Source organism: Ranitomeya variabilis, chromosome 2 (genome assembly GCF_051348905.1).
Source record: "Ranitomeya variabilis isolate aRanVar5 chromosome 2, aRanVar5.hap1, whole genome shotgun sequence".
Taxonomy (NCBI): Eukaryota; Metazoa; Chordata; class Amphibia; order Anura; family Dendrobatidae; genus Ranitomeya; species Ranitomeya variabilis.
In genome coordinates this window covers 205,907,313-205,928,054 of record NC_135233.1, presented here as the reverse complement: position 1 = coordinate 205,928,054, position 20,742 = coordinate 205,907,313, and the positions used below count along the sequence as shown (strand labels likewise).

The 20,742-nt window shown below is 43.8% G+C and overlaps 1 protein-coding gene across 4 annotated transcripts in view; it reads left to right on the top strand.

The window, feature by feature from the left end:
• MORN5 (MORN repeat containing 5) overlaps window positions 1–20,742 on the top strand; it is a 46,141-nt gene that overhangs the window by 8,269 nt on the left and 17,130 nt on the right. For 2 of the 4 annotated variants that reach the window (XM_077283494.1, XM_077283491.1), the window contains 2 exons: window positions 2,917–3,028; window positions 5,633–5,764. In XM_077283494.1, the coding sequence (XP_077139609.1) occupies window positions 2,917–3,028; window positions 5,633–5,764 (244 nt within the window). Of the gene's footprint in view, window positions 1–2,916; window positions 3,029–5,632; window positions 5,765–9,158; window positions 9,306–14,056; window positions 14,572–20,742 lie in introns of those variants that run through there. The other 2 variants (XM_077283492.1, XM_077283493.1) reach the window with 2 other exon arrangements.

The following is a 20,742-nucleotide window of genomic DNA, read 5'->3' as shown; positions in this document are numbered from 1 at the left end:
ATGGCTTTGTACGTCACGGTTAGGCTTTTGTACTGGAGTCTCTGGGTAATGGGGAGCCAGTGAAGGGATTGGCAGAGGGGAGAGGCTGGGGAATAGCGGGGGGACAGGTGGATTAGTCAGGCAGCTGAGTTTAGAATAGATTGGAGGGGTGCGAGAGTGTTAGAGGGGAGGCCACTGTTATGGTCTGGTGATTAAGGAGCGACATGCGACTAGCTCTGAGCAGGTGGTAACTATACCGACCGCAGTCCTTAACACAGACACTAGCAGTAGCCGTGGGATGTTCCTGTCACTCCCTGGACACCTCGTCACAGCCGGAGATCTAGCTACCCCTAAAGGTAGAAGCAGGAAAGCTATCTTGCCTCAGAGAAAATCCCCAAAGGATAGGACAGCCCCCCACAAATAATGACTGTGAGAGGAGAAGGAAATGACATACGTAGTATGAAACAAGATTTAGCAAAGGAGGCCACTACTAGCTAGAAAGAATTAGTACAGGACAGAACACTGTGCGGTCAGTAATAAAAACTAGAAAAAGTCCACCGCAGAGAAATGCAAAAATCTCCACACCTGACTAAAGGTGTGGAGGGCAAACTCTGCTGCCCAGAGCTTCCAGCTTAGCTGACTAGATACATACTGATAAGCTGGACAAATGAGCAAAACATAGAAAGTGCTAAACAACAAAGTCCACAACAAGTGAACTGCAAAAAGACAAGCAAGGACTTAGCTTTGCTGAAATGGTCAGAGTGACAGGGAAATCCTCAGAGAGCCATGACTCCAAGCTCAACAATTGACAACTGGCATTGAATTAGGGAAAAGGCCAGACTAATATAGCAGAGCCAGAAAGACGATCAGTGAAAACAGCTGCTGATGCTAAATCCAAGAAGCAGCCATACCACTCAAAACCACAGGAGGGAGCCCAAGAGCAGAACTCACAAAAATGCTACTTATAACCACCGGAGGGAGCCCAAGAGCGGAATTCACAACAGGCCACAGAGCAGGAGGTTACAGTAGTTGAGGCGGGAGATGATGAGGGCATGGACTAGGGTTTTTGCAGATTCTTGGTTTAGGAATGTACGGATTCGGGAGATGTTTTTGAGTTGAAGGCGGCAGGAAGTGGAAAGGGCTTGAATATGTGGTGTGAAGGAGAGATCAGTGTCAAGGATTACCCCGAGGCAGCGAGCTTGTGGGACTGGGGAGAGTGGGCAGCCGTTTACTGTAATGGATAGGTTTGTTGGGGGGGTCACGTTAGATGGGGAAGGACAATGAATTCTGTTTTGTCCATATTAAGTTTTAGAAATCTAGCGGAGAAGAAGGATGAAATAGCGGACAGACATTGAGGGATTCTGGTTAGGAGGGTGGTGATATCTTGTCCAGAGATGTAGATCTGTGTGTTGTCGGCAAAGAGATGATACTGAAAACCGTGAGATGCTATGAGCTGTCCCAGGCCAAAGGTGTAGGTGGAGAAGAGCCGGGGCCCTAGCACTGAACCAGGAGGGACAACATGCCACAGTTGATTGCCTCGCTTATGACTCAATATTACATCAGCAGAATATTCAACTAATTTATGGGTCCAATATGGTGCAATATTACAGATCTTAACATGCTATGCTGATAGTAAATATATTGATGTACGTCAATGTTACAGCATTTAAAAGGATTTTGTCACCAGGTTTTTACCCCAAATCTGAGAGCAGCATAATGTAGGGGCAGGTACCCTGATTCCAGCGATGTGTCACTTACTGGGCTACTTGCTGTATTTTTCGATAAAATCACAGATTTATCAACAGGAGATTATCACTAGAGGACTAGTAACCCTGCTGCCATGTAGGCCTCTATGTTCATGAGCTCTGTATAACCCCGCCTCCACCACTGATTTGTATCTCTCTGCCTATGCACAGTGTACACAGAAAGCAACCAATCAGTGGTGTGGGCGGGGTTATACAGAGCTCAACATTCAGAGAGCTGGATATAAAACAGGGATTTTATCAAAACTACAGCAAGTAGCCCAGTAAATGATACATCACTGGAATCGGGGTCTCTGCCCCTACATTACGCTGCTCTCAGATTAGGTGGTGAAAACCTGGTGACAGACTCCCTTTAATATGATTTATATATAGAGAAAATTATTTAGCCACTTGAATACTTTTGAGCGATTGTTTAACTCCTTGACTGGGCGAATTTTAATTTTTGCGCTTTAGTTTAGTTTTTTTCTCCTCCAAGAAGCATAACTATTTTATCTTTGCATGCATATACTTGGCTGTTAAGACCTTTTTTTCTGTGTGGGACAAATTGTAGTTTTGAATGACACCATTTACTTTACCAATCTTTGTAATGGAAAAAGGGGGAAATATTCGAGGTAAAAGGATAATTAATAAAATGTTATTCTGCCATATTTTTTTTTTTTTAATGTTTTATAGTGTTTTCAGTAAAAATTATATGGCTAGGATACTATGCAGGTCCAAACAGTTCTAGCAATACCGAACTTGTAGATTTGTTTTTTTTGAATTTTTGTTGTTAAAAAAAACAAAATAAAAAAACTAGATTTGTCGACATTTTCCTGGACCGTAACGCTTTTATATTTCCCTTGTTTTTTTCCATGATGAGCTGTCGTTTTAGTGATACTATTTTGAGGTACATGCAATGTTTTCATCAACTTTTCATTGCACTTTTGGGTTCAGCTGCGGTGACTGAAAAATGGCAATTCTTGTGTTCCACCTTTTTTTTTTTTTTTTCTTTTATTCTTTATGCCTGTAAGTGTTAATTAATCATATAAGACCATTTAGGATGCAGTAGTGACAAATATGTTTGGTTTTTAATTTTTTTTTTTTTTAATTTTATTTTTGGATTGGGACAACATGGGGGAAGTGGATTTTACAAACAATTTTTCTTACATATTTTTATCCCTTTGATATTTTCTAGGGTAAATATACCTTTGCGGATGGACTTCAGTATGAAAAGGAGAAATGGCGTTACTGCGATGGTTATGACAGACGGTTTTATACTGAAATCTGTAACGGCCTGAAGCCCGCAGGTACGACTATACTCCTTGGATTTTGATTTGTGAGTGATATTCACAGAATATTATAGTAGCAGCAAAGTTGATGGGGTGCGAACAAATTTCATCCATTCTCCTCAATATTTAAAATTGCAACCCCAAGAGCGAAATATCATCATGGAGATATGGAAATCACAGGATGGACAGACATGTTATTGATCTGCAAATGATGAAAAAATGGAAACAACATTTTCAAAACATCTCAATTTATTCAGTATCCGATATGAGCACCAGGTGCAGGAATCCCCGCACTGACAGGTGATGGCTACTAATGGTCATCTGAGCAATGTTCTGCCGCTCTGAATGCATTTGGGCAAATTATCAAAATCCGCTGCTGGCAGCTCCTTTTGCAATTGCTGACCAAGAATGTCTCACATACAGTGAAGGAAATAATCCCTTGCTGATTTTGTAAGTTTGCCCACTGACAAAGACATGAACAGTCTATAACTTTAAGGGTAGGTTAATATTAACATTGAGAGATAGAATATCAAATATAAAATCCAGAAAATCACATTGTATAAATTATAAAAATGTATTTGCGTTTTACACTGAGAAATAAGTATTTGATCCCCTACTAACCATTAAGAGTTCTGGCTCCTACAGACCAGTTAGACGCTCCTAATCAACTCGTTACCTGCACTAAAGACAGCTGTCTTACATAGTCACTTTTATAAAAGACTCCTGTCCACAAACTCAATTAATCAGTCAGACTCTAACCTCTACAACATGGGCAAGACCAAAGAGCTTTCTAAGGTCATGGAGTGGCCTAGCCAGTCTCCAGACCTTAATCCCATAGAAAACCTATGGATGGAGTTGAAGCTCCGAGTTGCCGAGCGACAGCCTCAAAATCTTAATGATTTAGAGATGATCTGCGAAGAGGAGTGGAGCAAAATCCCTCCTGACGTGCACAAGCCTCATCATCAACTACAAAAAACATCTGACTGCTGTGCGTGCCAACTAGGGTTTTGCAACCAAGTATTAATTCTTGTTTGCCAGAGGGATCAAATACTTATTTCTCACTGCAAAATGCAAGTATATTTATATAATTTATACAATGTGATTTTCTGGATTTTATTTTTGATATTCTATCTCTCAATGTTAAAATTAACCTACCCTTAAAGTTTTAGACTGTTCCTGTCTTTGTCAGTGGGCAAACATAGAAAATCAGCAAGGGATCAAATACTTACTTCCTCCACTGTATGCACGATAGGAGATAAGTCCAGAGACCATGGTAGCAAGTTTAGGCCACACAGTCTGCTCAAAGTAGCACAAGCAAGTTGTTGTGTTGAAACATGGCTCCTGTGTCAGTTTGGAGAAATCGCTGGACCACTGGTTCCACCATCAAATCAATGTACTGCCAAATTGTTAGTATACCTAGAATGAAGACTAGAGGGGACTGGCTACCATATATTGTTCTACCCCACACCATAATCCTGGGAGTAGGACTGGTGTGACATTTTTCTGTGAAGGTCTCTTCGTGGCCATGTGGTCTCCAGACTTATCCCCGGCTAACATTGAGTGCAAGACAAAAGCAGGAATCATCGCTGAAGAGGATAGACCTCCATTCCAGCCTCCATGTCATCTTGTTCTCCACCATGATAGTCTTTGAGGATGATTTCATGATGTCAATGGAACATATTGCTGGACGTCTGGCTCATTGCCCAATGTCGTGCTTTACACTTGGTATGTGACGTTTAATTTCACTTGCAGCACAGAATGGATCCAAAGTGGAACCAGTGGTACAGGCGTATCTCCAAAATGTCCCAGCATCATCCCGACAGCACCAGGCTGTATGTTTGGTATTCTATGACCTGTCTGTATGGCTTGAACCTGCTCCTTTGGCTGCAGCGTCTCCACACTTATGTCCCATCGAGCACATCTGGGATGTCATTGGTCAATGATTACACAGGAGCTGCCAGCAGCAGATCTTGATGATTTGCCCGAGAGCATTCAGCAGAACTTTCCTCACACGACCATTAATAACCTCATTAATAGCCGGCGAGGCTGTAAGTGCTGGGATTCCTGCAAGTGGCGCTCATATTCAATTCTGAATAAATTGAATATTTTCTATATCTATCTATATAATATATCCATCACGTCATTTCCATAATTCCACAACTTTTCTTTCTTGCAGCAATTTCAATGTTGAGGAGTGTATTTCCAAAGGCGATGCAGATTTTAAGTCCACAGAATTTCAATTCATACATCAGATTTTCATGGTGGATTTTATGCAGAAGATAAAATCCATGGCAAATCCTTAGCAAAATCCACAATAAATCTACATGTAGCACGCGAAAAGTTTATCGTGGATTTTAATGCATTGGACAATATGCACGTGGATTTTAGTTGTTGCTTTCGCATTGTATCTGTAAAGCGGGAAGAAAAGCAAAACAGAAAATATCGGATTTTAGTAGCAATGTGAGTAAAGGCTCCAAGTGGCGTCCAGCTCCATGTGACGGTGGCGGGTGCTTTCCAAGCGACACGTCATCATGGTGCAATGACGACATGAAGCGGTGGGGATCGCACTGTCCAGGGACGCAGGAAATAAGATGGATGGGAAATCTCTGTTTTGATCTTTAGGTCGCTCCCAACTTACAAACTTGGATCCCCCTCGACAAATCCCGGAAGGCTGTTATGATTGTGGGGATGGCTTCTACGACCCCGTCAGCAGAGTGGTCAATGACTACCAGCACCGATTCCTGAGAAACGCAGGTAAAAAAAAGAAAAGTATACCCATGTGTGCAGAGGAAACCGCTTGTATAAAATAGATCCTGGCCTTGGAGTGTGGGGGGAAACTGGAAAACCCGGAGGAAACCCACCGAACCCTGGGAGAACATACAAACTCCTTGCAGATGTTGTCCTTGGCGGGATCTGAACCCAGGACCCCAGCGCTGCAAGGCTGCAGTGTCAACCTTTACATGCAGGTTTGTCCTTAGGAGAGATGGGACATGTTAAGGGGCAATTTTTATCACTTAAATGTGTGTATATTGGGCTAAAAATAATTTTTCTAATTTGGTTTCATTAAATATTTAGCATCGTTTGGCTCTTATAGAAGTTTTGAGGTTCTTCTGGAGGAATTGGAGAGTTTCTACTTAGTGGCGATGTGCACGCCGCATCTTTTGTAGATGGATTCTGTCTAGAAACTGCCTGAAAAAGAGGAGAAAATCCCCGGAAAAAAAGTAACATCGTACACAGCAATGTAAAAACAAAAACAAAAAACCACAAGATGCTGTGTGCACATAACTAGTTTTTGGTCCACAAATCCTCCGTGTACAGATAGCCTTGGGCTACGTTTAGATGGAGTTTTTTGGAGTGGTTCAAAAATCATGAGTTTTTCAAGTGGAAACTTCTTCAGGATGCGCTCTTTTTTTGGAGAAGGTTTTGAAGAGTTTTTTTTTTCCTAAATTGTCCTTTTCAGTGGACAGCGCCTTGTTTGGTTGGAGAGGTTTCCTCCAGGATACACTTCAGAGAATTGACTCGCACTTTAGTTTATTCACTTGGCAGTTTTCAAAACCTCTTCAGGAAAAAAAAGCTGCTTTTAAAGTTCTCAGGAAGAAGCCATGGTTTTTGGGGCAGCGCTGCCGCTGCTGTCTTTTTATTAGGAGAGCGGACAGCTTCTGGGTGGAAAAATGAACATGATAGATTTTTTTTTTTTTAACCAAGGTTTCCGAACCCCGAAGTGGTTACTGTGCGCTTGTTTGTCACTTCTTTTAATGTGGTTTTTCCATAGACATGCATATGTTCATACGTTTGATGGTTTTTAAAAGGTTTTATGACGTCATTTTTCCGCTGCAGAAACTACCTGAAAACCCCCCCAAAAACTTAACAAAAATGAACATATGCATGTCTATGGAAAAACATATTTCTGTGCATGTGTTCAGTTTTTGGTCACTTGTTTTAACCACTCCAGGATTTGGAATCCTTGTTTAAAAAAATGTATCCTGCTCATTGGGATGACACCCGCTCTCTTAAAGGGGGTATCCGGGACTTTGCAAAAAAACAAAAAATGTATCTATGCATTAACAGGCAGGTAGTTGCTACTTACCTGCCTGTTGTGCCCGGCGCTGTCCTTCCCTGGCACAGAACAGTTACAGACCGCTCCTGCTGGGGATTCAGCTGCCTCTGCTGACATCAGGTCTGCAGAGCGTTAGATTATTTCCCAGTCCACGCTGTCAGTGAGGCGGGACTGCCAAGGTCATTCTGACTGACAGCCGGATCCCTGCTGCCTAACTGGAGGAGCTGGCTGTCAGTCAGAATTATCTGGAAAGTGCCGCTCCGTCACGTCAGCAGAGGCAGCTGAATCTCCGGCAGGAGCGGTCTGTGCCGGGGATTAACGGCGCCGGGCACAACAGGTAGGTAAGTAGCAACTACCTGCCTGTTACGGCTTAAATGTTCGTTTGTAAAGTCCCAGATACACCCGTTAAAAAAAATATAGTAAAAAGCCACCAAGAAAGCCTGCATTTTAGGACAGAGGACACCATGCACACTTAGTTTCTGATTGTTCGACACTGAAGTTTTTGTTTTTTTAGCAGAAACTGAGAGGAAAATCTTCCTCAAAAATTAGGAGTTTCTGCTCTGAAAACTCAACAAAAAGACTCCATGTTATTTTACTGATCAATGTCAAAAACAAGTAATGAATCCACCGTGACTCAGTGGTGTTATACGAGGGGGTGAAATCCTCTCTATAGGCTCTGTATATACTGCAAACACAGACTTCCATGAGAGGGTGTAATTGCAGGCCGTAATTACTAAACTGAGGCGGGCTGCCTCAGGACGCCGTATGCAGACCCTCTCCCGACACGGCTCTCATCGTAGCTGGAGAATGTTTCTGAGAACAGTCGCTGCTCCGCAGGCGGCACTTACCCATCTCTGAGGACTGATTCAAGAGCGTGTTATATATAACTTGTCAAAGCCAAGACCATTCTCAGCGATGGCGAGCAAACATTAACCCAACAGCTTTCTCGTCTAGTGTAGAAGAGAGCACTCTTTCGGGACTCCCGTGTTAGCACACCATAAGGCTCAATTAAAGTATCCGCTAGGCCACTCAGTGACATGACACACCATTATCATTATTGCTATATGGTGCTTATGTTGGTTTATATTGTGGTGCACTTACCGTATGTCTATTTTACAAGCTGCCATTTATATTGTACACACTGATCTATTGTCGTCTGCCTCTATACAAGTGTTAGAAATGTATGCAACAAAGGATATTGTCTGATAACCGGGAAGCTAGGCTTATTATGTTAAGATATAAAGTGGGTGAAATAAGTGTTGAACACGTTACCAATCTATTTACTATCTAAGTAAATCTATTTCTAAAGGTGCTATTGACCTGAAATTCTCACCAGATGTTGGTAACAACCCGTCCAATCCACCCAGGCCAAGAAGTCACCATAGATGTCCATTAGTTGTGTCACAGTCAGGATGAATTCTAAGACATACAGTCACCATAGGGACCTAATGTAAAAAAAAAAAAACTGTTCTGGATGTATACTGTAGGCTGAGTGCATAGATAGAGTGTGCACCTAGCCTTACCTGACCATTGTCGCCTACTAAGTCCATGCCTCCATAATAGCAGTTTACTGCATGGCATATGTAACAGGACAATGCACCATGCAACAAGGATCATATCCAGTGGCAGGTAAAAGTTTGGGCACCCTTGGTCAAAATTACTGTTATTGTGAAAATGTGAAGATGAAATGATCTCTAAAAGGCCTAAAGTTTACAGATGACACATTTCCTTTGGGGCCCCTGCATGGTTAGTACCTAGTAGCACCCACGTTTGAAAGTATCCCAGCTTGTAAACACTTTTTGCAGCCAGCCAAGAGTCTTTCAATTCTTGTTTCAGGGATTTTCATCCATTCTTCCTTTGAAAATTCTGCCAGTTCTGTGAGATTCCTGGGCCGTCTTGCATCCTTTACTCTTTTGAGGTCTAGCCACAGATTTTCAATGATGTTCAGATTAGGGGACGGTGAGGGCCATTGTAAAACCTTCAGCTTGTGCCTTTTGATGTAGTCTAAGTGTGGATTTTGATGTGTGTGTTTAGGACCATTATCCATTTGTAGAAGCCATCCTCTTTTCAACTTCAGCTTTTTTTTTACAGATGGTGTTATGTTTGCTTCAAGAATTGGTTGAAATTTCATTAAATCTATTCTTCTCTCCACCCGTGAAATGTTCCCCGTGCCAATGAGCACTGCAAAACAGGGAGCAGGATGCAAAGGCGGACCCTAGCCAGTACATTGGCTGCTACTTCCCACCGCTCTGCTAATGTAGGCACACCAAAAACCGTTCCAAAGAGCTCCCTGAATGGCATTTCTTCAGGGAATATGCTGCCGACAAGCAACAGGTGGTTTGCACACTGTGCTTAGACCCTGAAGTGAGGCATACATGTGCTGAGCCTGAGCACCACCTGTGTGACAAGGCATCTGAATTCCAAGCACGAGGTGCAGTGGAGTACACCCCTTAAAAAGCATGACAGATCTGAGGCTCCTCCTGCTCACTCTTCTGCTGCAGTCTTTGCCTTTCTCCCGCTCACGATCAACAGGGCCACCTGCCTCCCCAAAAAGAGAGGATGTGACAGCATCACCACTACCACCAGTGTCACCGAGCATCTCCACACCATCCCATGGAAGTGTTTGGCTTTCCATACCCCCAAGCCCACGAGCGAGAAAAGAGATGCCACCCATGAGCAATGGTCCTGAATGATGGCATTCCCAAATTGTTGGACTTTCAAATGCTGCCATTCCGGCTGGTGGAGACGGACAGCTGTAGAAAAATGATGGTGGTGGTTGTCCTACAGTATGTTGTTCTCAACCGCCACTACTTTTCCAGGTTGCCCTGCACAAACATGTTGCAGACCAAATCAGGTGCGCACTGTGCAACGCCATTTGTGGCAAGGTCTACATGACCACCAATACCTGGACTAGTAAGCACGGCCAGGGGCACTACACTTCCCTAACTGCCCACTGAGTAAATGTAGTTGTGGCTGGGACAGAGGCGGAAGGCATCTAGCTCTTGTCCTACCACCACCTAGGATTGCTGAATTTTTGTGTCCAGGTTGCTTCCTTCTCCTCCGCTTCCTCCACTGCCTCGTCGTCCGGTCATAGTAAGACCTGCACCACCAACTTCAGCACAGCCAGGGGGAAACAACAGTAGGTTGGCCTTAAACTTCTCTGTTTGGGGGACAAATCGCACAACGTACAGGGGCTGTGGACTGGGATCAAACAGCAGACAGATGAGTGGTTGGTTAAACCTATAATAGGAGTGTATCCCAAAATAAATATATATGAGAAGTGCAACTGACAGCACAACCCAAGCAGACACCGTGATGGAGTGGGGGGCCAAATGAGATTGATATAGGCACTAAAATAATCTCCAAACTAATGAGCTGTGATTCACCCAGGTGATAATTTACAGGGCGCAAGTATCGGCTTGCCGGCATTGCCGCGACCCGAAGAATAAAGTCGCCTAATCACTTATACCACACGTGGAATGGTGTAAAAATTAAAACCAATTCTTCACCTATTGCTCATTTGTTCATTCTGCCTCTCAAAGATCGCAGTAAGGCTCAGCTCAGATTTACCTTGCGTTCTGTGTTGAGCGCTTACACCGGGGTTTCCGAGTAATTCTCTGAAATACGTGATTCAGACGAAATCCCTGGTGGAAGATGATCCAGCGGTGTCCATCTTTTTAGGTGTTCATAAAAACGCGGTCCACCATGGTTTTGTGAATGCCTAAAAAGAGGCCAGACGGAGTCCAGAGTAACTCTGATGCCTCATTATCATGAGTGAGGGTTTAATCTGGATCACATCACTCGCCAATTTAAAGGGAACCTGTCACCCCCAAAATCGAAGGTGAGCTAAGCCCACCATCATCAGGGGCTTATCTGCAGCATTCTGTAATGCTGTAGATAAGCCCCCGATGTATTCTAAAAGATGAGAAAAAGAAGTTAGATTATACTCACCCAGGGGCGGTCCCGCTGCTGTCCGGTCCGGCACCTCCTATCTTCATCAGATGACGTCCTCTTCTTGTCTTCACGCTGCGGCTCTGGGCAGGCATACTTTATCTCCCTGTTGAGGGCAGAGCAAAGTTCTGCAGTGCGCAGGCGCCAGGAAAGGTCAGAGAGGCCTAGCTCCTGCGCAATGCAGTACTTTGCTCTGCCCTCAACAGGGAGATAAAGTACGCCTGCGCCGGAGCCGCAGCGTGAAGACAAGAAGAGGACGTCATCGTAAGAAGATGGGAGGCCCCGGACCGCGACGCCCATCGTACCGGGATCGCCCCTGGGTGAGTATAATCTAGCCTTTTTTTCTCATCTTTTAGGATACATCGTGGGCTTGTCTACAGCATTCCAGAATGCTGTAGATAAGCCCCTGATGCTGGTGGGCTTAGCTCACCTTCGAATTTGGGGGTGACATGTTCCCTTTAAATGGAAACCCCGATATAATTTCTCAGCATAGAGCGCAGGATAAATGTGATCCCAAACGTTATGTAAAATGCTCCCAATAAAGGCTTCAACAATAAAGGCTTCAACTCAATCCACAAAATAGCAAGTCCCCGCTCAGGTTCATCACCTTTCAATAGAAATATAGGGCTTCCACGTTACTGGTAGCACAAAGGCTCTGAAAAAGCGCTATGGCTCTTCCCACCCCAAAAGAAATCCAGCTAATTCTTTGCTCCCAAATCCAAATGCCCCCTCACTTCTGAGCTCCAGTGTGCCTAAACCACTTTTAGCGTCCACATTTTTGACATTTCTGTAGTGATGAGAGTCTGCCTAATTTACAAGTGAGTGTCTCCAGAAGCATGAGCTGGTCACTACAGCGTGCTGGTCACTACAGCGTGCTGGTCACTACAACGTACTGGTCACTACAATGGCAGTTTGCAATTTACTCAGTAACTTCCACTGCTGCTTGTTTCTGGAAAGCACAAATGGAGTTAAAATCATTACAACTGTAGATAAATTCCCAAAGGGGTGTGTTTTTCAAGATGGAGTCACTTGAGTCGGATTCTGCTCTTCTAGCAATTAGGGGCTCTGTATATGGAGTCTGCAAACTATTCTAGGAAAATTTTAGTGCCATATTTTACCCAGTTCTCCTTGGGAAAACGTAAACTCTGGGGCTAAAACACATTTTCTGTGGTAAAAGTATAATTATTTTTTCTTCACAGCCCAATGGTATACAATTCCGTGACATACCTGTGGTGTCAATGTGATCACTACACCCATAGATTAATTCATGAAGAGGTGCATTTTGTGACATGGGGTCACTTATGAGGAGTTCTGCTGTTCTGGCACCTCATGGACTCTGCCAGTGGGTCATGGCATCGCCAAACCAGAACAGTAAAATTTGCACTATAATATGGCGCGCCTTCACTTCTGAGCCATGCACAGTGCTTGGAAAGTATTTTGCGTTTACATGTAGGGTATTGACCCACTCGAAGAGATTTTTTTTTCAACAACGTAAGGTCCATTTTTCTATTAGCCCTTAGAAAAATTAAACACAGCATTTTAGTGGTAAAAATGTAGTTTATTCTTTCTTAGACACCCAACAGTATAAAGTTCTGTGAGGCACCTGTGGTGTCAATATGATCACTGCACCCCTAGATTAATTAATTGGGGAGTGAATTTTGTAAAATTAGGTCATATATGGGGGTTTATTCTGTTCTGGCACCTCAGGGGCTCTGCCAATGTGACATGGCACCCTCAAACAATTTCAGCAAAATCTGAACTCCAGTATGGCGCCTCTTCCCTTCCGAACTTTGCACTGTGCCTCAAAAGTAGTTTTTGTCCACATATGGGATATCGTTATACTCAGGAGAGATTGCACAACAAATTTTGAGGTCCATTTTCTCCTGCTATCCTTGTAAAAGTAAAAATATTTGGGGTTAAAACAAAAGTTGTGTGAAAAAACACTTTTTTTTAAATTCATTTTCGCAGATCAACGTTGTAAAATTCTGTGAAGCATTTGGGGGGTCAATGGTGTTCACCACACATCTAGATAAATTCCTTGAGGGGTCTAATTTCCAAAATGGGATCACTTGTGGGGGTTTTCTACTGTTTAAACACACCAGGGACTCTCCAAACACAACATGACACCCGCACACAATTCCATCAATGTCTATGTTCCAAAACGTCACTCCTTCCTTTCTGAGCACTACTGTGCACCCAAACAGTAGTTTTCCCCCACATATGTGGTATCGGCATACAGGAGAAATTTCACAACAAAGTGACTGGTGAATTTCTCCTGTTACCCTTATGAAAATGCAAAATTTTGGGCTAAAAATCATTTTTGTGGGATAAATGTGATTTGATTTTTTTTTTTTTCACGGCTCAATGTTATAAAGTTTTTTGAGAAGCACGTTGGGGGTTAAAAGTGCTCACCACACATCTAGATAAGTTCCCTGAGGGGTCTAGTTTCCAAAATGCTGTCATTTGTGGGGGGTTTCCACTGTTCTGACACATCAGGGGCTCTCCAAATGCAACATGGCATCCGCTAATTTATTCCAGCAAATTTTGCATTCAAAAAGTCTAATGGTGCTCCTTTCCTTCCAAGCCCTGCCGTGCCTAAACACTAGTTTTCTTCACATATTGAGTATCTGCGTACTCAAGTGAAATTGCACAACAAATTGTATGGTGCAATTTGTCCTGTTAGCCTTATGAAAATGCAAAATTTGGGGTTAAAAACATTTTTGTGGGAAAATGTTTATTTTATTTTCACAGCTCAATGTTAGAAACTTCAGAGAAGCAAGTCATATTGAAAAAATGTTACCACTATCATAAAGTACAAAATGTCATGAAAAAACAGCCTCGGAATCACTGGGATCCGTTGAAGTGTTTCAAAATTATTATCTCATACATTGACATTGGTCAGAATTGTAAAACTTAGACTGGTCATGAAGGTGAAAACAGGCTTAGGGGGGGTAGGTAAAGGGGTTTAGCATTTTCATATCCACTTTTTGTGCAGGGCACTTGTCCTGCTCTTACCCCCTTTTTGCTTCCTTTTGCAGCCCCCAAGCCCTTACTCCTGCAATTTTTCAGCCATTTTACAGCACTGAAGCTTGGGTGCCCATTGACTTAGATGGAGTTCGGCAGCGGGGTCAAGTTCGGTTATCGAATCGGACCTTTTAAAAAGTCCAGCTGAACCTGGCAAATCTGAATATCCATGGGCTCGCTCATAATTAAACTCATCCAATTGTGGAACTTATTTTTATTCCAAGATCTATTAATTAAAATGTACTTTGTTTGTGGGAAAACTGGAAAAGCTATCCTGAAGAAGGATTGCATCAGAGAGTGGAGTCTGTGCCGCAATGCAATGCTGTGGTTATGAAGGCCAAAATGCATTGCAAACAAGCAGCACTCAATCATTCTGATGAAAGAAAAACCTCAATGGAAATGTCCCCTGGGAATTTACCCTTAGGGTACACTCTTTAAGTTACAATGCAGTGATTTTTTTTTTCTTTATTTGGCTGTTTGTTATGGATCATTTGTGTAAGTGTAATGAAGTAATAAATACTCATGTTTCAGCGGCTTCTCAGTCTCTTCCAGCATGCCGTTACCACATCTGTAAGCTGCTGGATCACTGTGTGGTGCTGAGCTCACTTTCTCAATGTAAGGCTATGAAGCTCAGAATGTATTCTCATTTGTTCCAGAATTTCTTTGATGTCTAGATTTTGAGGAGCTTTTGGTCTACTTCTCCTACCTTCTCCCCTTCTGTACAATGACTGATAACTTTTTTATACAGTAGATAACACAGCATCAATAATAATAATAATAATTATTAGTTTTATTATTACAGCACCATTTATTCCATGGCTCTTTACATGTGAGGAGGAGTATACATAATAAAAAACAAGTACAATAATCTTAATCAATACAAGTCATGACTGGTCCAGGAGGAGAGAGGACTGGTATGGTTCTCAATGGCAAGAGAACATAGCCCAGCAAACATAAGAACTAGCTCTTGGAAGGATGGAAACTAAACTGACCATGAACTAAACCTGCCGCACAACTAACAGTAGCCGGGTAGCGTAGCCTGCGTTTTATCCCTAGACGCCCAGCGCCGGCCGGAGGACTAACTAATCCTGGCAGAGGAAAATATAGTCCTGGCTCACCTCTAGAGAAATTTCCCCGAAAGGCAGACAGAGGCCCCCACATATATTGGCGGTGATTTTAGATGAAATAACAAACGTAGTATGAAAATAGGTTTAGCAAAATTGAGGTCCGCTTACTAGATAGCAGGAAGACAGAAAGGACACCTTCATGGTCAGCTGAAAACCCTATCAAAATACCATCCTGAAATTACTTTAAGACTCTAGTATTAACTCATAACATCAGAGTGGCAATTTCAGATCACAAGAGCTTTCCAGACACAGAAACGAAACTACAGCTGTGAACTGGAACAAAATGCAAAAACAAACAAGGACAAAAGTCCAACTTAGCTGGAAGTTGTCTAGCAGCAGGAACATGCACAGAAAGGCTTCTGATTACAATGTTGACCGGCATGGAAGCGACAGAGGAGCAAGGCCAAATAGCGACTCCCACATCCTGATGGGAACAGGTGAACAGAGGGGATGATGCACACCAGTTCAATTCCACCAGTGGCCACCGGGGGAGCCGAAAATCCAATTTCACAACAGAGGACCCTGCCCGCGAGGGCTCACAATCTACAAGGGATGGGTGAGAATACAGTAGGTGAGGATAGAGCTGGTTGTGCAGTGGTTTGGTTGATCGGTGGTTACTGTAGGTTGTAGGCTTGTCGGAGGAGGTAGGTCTTCAGGTTCTTTTTGAAGGTTTCGATGGTAGGTGAGAGTCTGATATGTTGTTGTAGAGAGTTCCAGAGTTAGGGGGATGCGCGAGAGAAATCTTGTATGCGATTGTGGGAAGAGGAGATAACAGGGGAGTAGAGAAGGAGATCTTGTGCGGATCGGAGGTTGCGTGCAGGTAAGTAACGGGAGACGAGGTCACAGATGTATGGAGGAGACAGGTTGTGGATGGCTTTGTATGTCATGGTTAGGGTATTGTACTGGAGTCTCTGGGCAATTGAATTGGCAGTGAAGGGATTGACAGAAGGGAGAGGCCGGGGAATAGCGGGGGGACAGGTGGATTAGTCGGGCAGCAGAGTTTAGAATAGATTGGAGGGGTGCAAGAGTGTTAGAGGGTAGGCCACAGAGCAGGAGGTTGCAGTAGTCAAGGCGGGAGATGATGAGGGCATGGACTAGGGTTTTTACAGATTCTTGGTTAAGGAATGTACGGATTCGGGAGGTGCTTTTGAGTTGAAGTCGGCAGGAGGTGGAAAGGGCTTGGATATGTGGTTTGAAGGAGAGATCAGATTCGAGGATTACCCCGAGGCAGTGAGCTTGTGGGACTGGGGAGAGTGGGCAGCCGTTTACTGTAATGGATAGGTCTGTTGGGAGAGTTGAGTGAGATGGGGGAATGATGATGAATTCTGTTTTGTCCATATTAAGTTTTTGAAGTCTAGCAGAGAAGGATGAAAGAGCGGACAGACATTGACAATAGGTGATGGTCACAGTTCACCTCCTCCTCCTGTACAAAGAATAACACCTCTATATACAGCAGATAACACAGGATCCACCATTCACAATAGGTGATGTCACAGCTCACCTCCTCCTCCTGTACAATGGCTGATAACACCTCTATATACAGTAGATAACACAGGATCCACCATTCACAATAGGTGATATCAGAGCTCACCTCCTCCTCCTGTATAATGACTGATAACACCTCTATATACAGTAGATAACACAGGATCCACCGTTCAAAATAGGTGATATCACAGCTCACCTCCTCCTCCTGTACAATGACTGATAACACCTCTATAAACAGTAGATAACACAGGATCCACCATTCACAATAGGTGATGTCACAGCTCACCTCCTCCTCCTGTACAATGACTGATAACACCTCTATATACAGTAGATAACACAGGATCCACCATTCACAATAGGTGATATCACAGCTCACCTCCTTGCCCTCCTCCTCCTGTACAATGACTGATAACACCTCTATATACAGTAGATAACACAGGATCCACCATTCACAATAGGTGATATCACAGCTCACCTCCTCCTCCTGTACAATGACTGATAACACGTCTATATACAGTAGATTACACAGGATCCGCCATTCACAATAGGTGATGCCACAGCTCACCTCCTCCTCCTCCTGTACAATGACTGATAACACCTCTATATAAACACAGGATCCACCAGTCACAATAGGTGATATCTCAGCTCACCTCCTCCTCCTCCTGTACAATGACTGATAACACCTCTATATACAGTAGATAACACAGGATCCACCATTCACAATAGGTGGTGTCACAGCTCACCTCATCCCACTCCCCGCACTTTGAATATTATGCATATCACACAGGCTACCTAGAAAACACTCCCAAAATAGTGTATTTTAGTCTTTGATCCGTTTAGCTGCTGTACATGCTTGTAACAAGCTCAGGCAAGTTGACTCCCCTATTATCATATAAAGAATAGGGAATTAAAAAAAAATCTAAAATAAAAGGAAAGTTGTAAAAAGTATGTACAATTGTCAGGTTTTAATTAGCGATTGCAGAGACTGTTTTTTTTGCTGTGTTTTATGTTAATGGCCCTTTACATAATGTGACTTCTTTCGTTGTGTCCACAGTTCTGTAGGACAGATCACCTCTAGGGCTAACATTAAAACTCTGAACGTTTCTGCATGCCGTGGGGCAGAAGGGCAGCTCCTATCGACACCCCATCCCATAACTTTGTCTCCATCGTTTTAGTTGGCGAACATCCCAAAAAGTTTGGTATGCAGAAAATATTATATCAACCGAGATAAGCAGTGCGCTTTTCCAAAAACACAGGAACCTGTAATGATTAACAGTATGGTGGGAACACCCACCCATCCCATGTTCTCGCATAGACTTTGAACTTTTGTTTAGAAGATATCCTGTCTGTGACAAAACCACTGTTTAACTAAACACCAGCCCTATGACAGCGGCATTGTAAACCGGGGGGGCGCAAGGCTTCCCATGATGCAGAAAGTGGTCAGACTAAGAAGTAATGTCAGACCCAGGAGTGGAAGTGGAAAATGAAGAACATGTTATATTGCCTTGACTTTATATTGATTTTTAAAGGAGTCGAATATATATGAAGTGACTACCTCTATGAACATGCTCTGCAATTTTTGAGACTTCCATATATACAAATAATCACGTGAAGTAATTATCCCCCTCTACTCCTCCTTGGTCATCTGGAATACTGGGTCCAGTTCTAGGCATCACATTTTTGAGCAAATTCAGAGAAGAGCGACCAGGATGGTGAGCAGACTGCTAAGTATGTCCTGTGAGGAACGATTAGGGTATGTTTCCACTGTCAGGATGGCCGGCGGTATCGCCGCAGCGGCGAAGCCCCGCCCCCTTTCTGGGACGCGATCATGCCGGATGTGTTAACTCTTCACATCCGGGATGATCGCTCTCTCCCATAGCGCCCTGTGATATGCCTTGCGGGGACGCTGCGTCCCCGCAAGGTGTACGGACATGCTGCGATCTGAAAAGACGCGCAGCATGTCCGGAGTCGCAGGGCCGCCGCGTGCGGGTTTCCACGCATAGTGGAGACGGGATTTCATAAAATCCCCTCCACTATGCTGGAACATCTGGACGCTGCTTGTTTGACGCTGCAGCTCTGCGCAGCGTCAAACAAGCAGCGTTTCCTGACCGTGGAAACATACCCTTAAAGGATCTGGGAATGTTTAGCTAAGAGGAGACCTAGTAGCTGTCTACAAATATCTGGAGGGCTGTCACAGTGTAGAGGGATCATCATTATTCTCATTTGTACATGGAAACACAAGAAGCAATGGAACGAAACTGAAAGGGAGAAGATACAGATTAGATTAAACTTTTTTGACTGTGAGGGTGATCATTGAGTGGAACAGACTGCTGCGAGACATGGTGCGTCCTCCTTCAATGGAAGTCTTCAGACAAAGGCTGGACAGACATCTGTCTGAGATGGTTTATTGAATCCTGCCTTGAGCAGGGGGTTGGACACGATGACCCTGGAGATCCCTTCCAACTGTAACATTCTATAACATTCTATGAAATTGTGAGGAGGTACCAGGATGCAGTAACGGTCAGAGGCAGAACAAGGGTTAACAGGGGAATTTAATGAGACAGCGTTACTCCACGCACGGAGAGGGTAAATGAGGGGAATAAGGATAATAGAACTGAGTTTGGTGGACGTAGGTATAGCAGGGACATTAAAGGGTTGAGGGAGGTACGAAGGTATCAAACTTATCAGTCTGGCGGTGTTGAGGATCAGTCTCTGTGAAGATGGTGGTGGCATTCCGGCCTGAACGCTTGAATCCGGCGGTATCCTGGTCCGAGATGGGTCCTGGGTTCCAGTGTCTGCGAGAGTCCTGGAATGTCCTTTAGCGGGTCCTGGTTCCACGATGAGTCACGATGGAGAGAGAACAGTCCTTTATAAGTGTAGGTACAACACTAATACGGGTGGGAGAGTAAACGTACAACGGCCACACTCGGTTCTTGGCCGGGATGTCGAGTCTCGAACTGCGCCCCCTGTGGTCTGGTCGTGGGGAAGACTAGCTCACGCTCAGTGACACTGCAGGAGTGGATATCTGGGTTTCTAGGAGATGTCTCTTCCTACAGTCTCCGGTAAGTCTCCGTAGGCCTCTCTGACTTGAGCCTACTTTGTCCTGACTACACAGCGCGGGAGGGCTCTCACTCTGCCTCCGCACACCACAGCTTCCCGCCAGCTTCCCGCCAACTGGGCTCCTGTTCCTGCACACTGTCCCCCTCTTATTCCCTTCACGCCCCCTGATCCCAAGTTCAAGGGTCAATCCGGGGCACTAAATTCTCCCCCCTGCAACTTGGGTGAGAGCACCAATGGTTCCAGACTCGTCCCAGACAAGGCACGCCGAGGCTGGCTCTCCTCCTTAAAAAATGGAGAAAGATATTCCTGCGCTGCCATTTATTTAATCCCAGTGGCGCACGTTGGGACCCAGTTACCCAGATAGATGCAGGTCACAGCAGATTGGCCCATAGATGTCCCGGTTAGAAAAGCAATTTCTTTACTATTATCACACAACTTATTATAAACTTACTGTCAAGTAATTTAAGTGTTTTTTTTGTGACTAATAACCTCAGTTCTAGCTTTTGACCATAGGGATATGAGATCCTGAGCTATTTTACTATTCTTTGTCGGAAATTACTGAATGCCCGATGAAGCATTTTATGCATCTCAAGTTTTCTCATTTAATACATGTGATATAAAAAAGATATGTTTGATGCATGTTGGTTGATTGTATCCTTTTAGGCCCAGTCACATTTTATTAAAGCGCAGCACTTGTACAAACTTCTGTAGCTCTTTCACTATCATTCTGCATTGTAGGGACACTCCACTTGTGTGGAGTACTTCACTTGTGAGTACACAGCATGTAATTGCCCTTATGTACTTGAGTGCTCTTCAGTCAGAACCATGACTCTTAGGCACATGCCAAGCTTTATTTGAGAATTGTCCTTTATTCCACAAAGAATTGGCATTTTGGAGATCATGTGCCCTAGAAGATATGACCCCTACTCATACAAGTTAAAACACAGCATTGTTGAAGCTTTACTTGTTGGCTGCAGTTGAGCATTAATTAACATCCTTATAACTGCCTTAAAATATGTACATTGCAC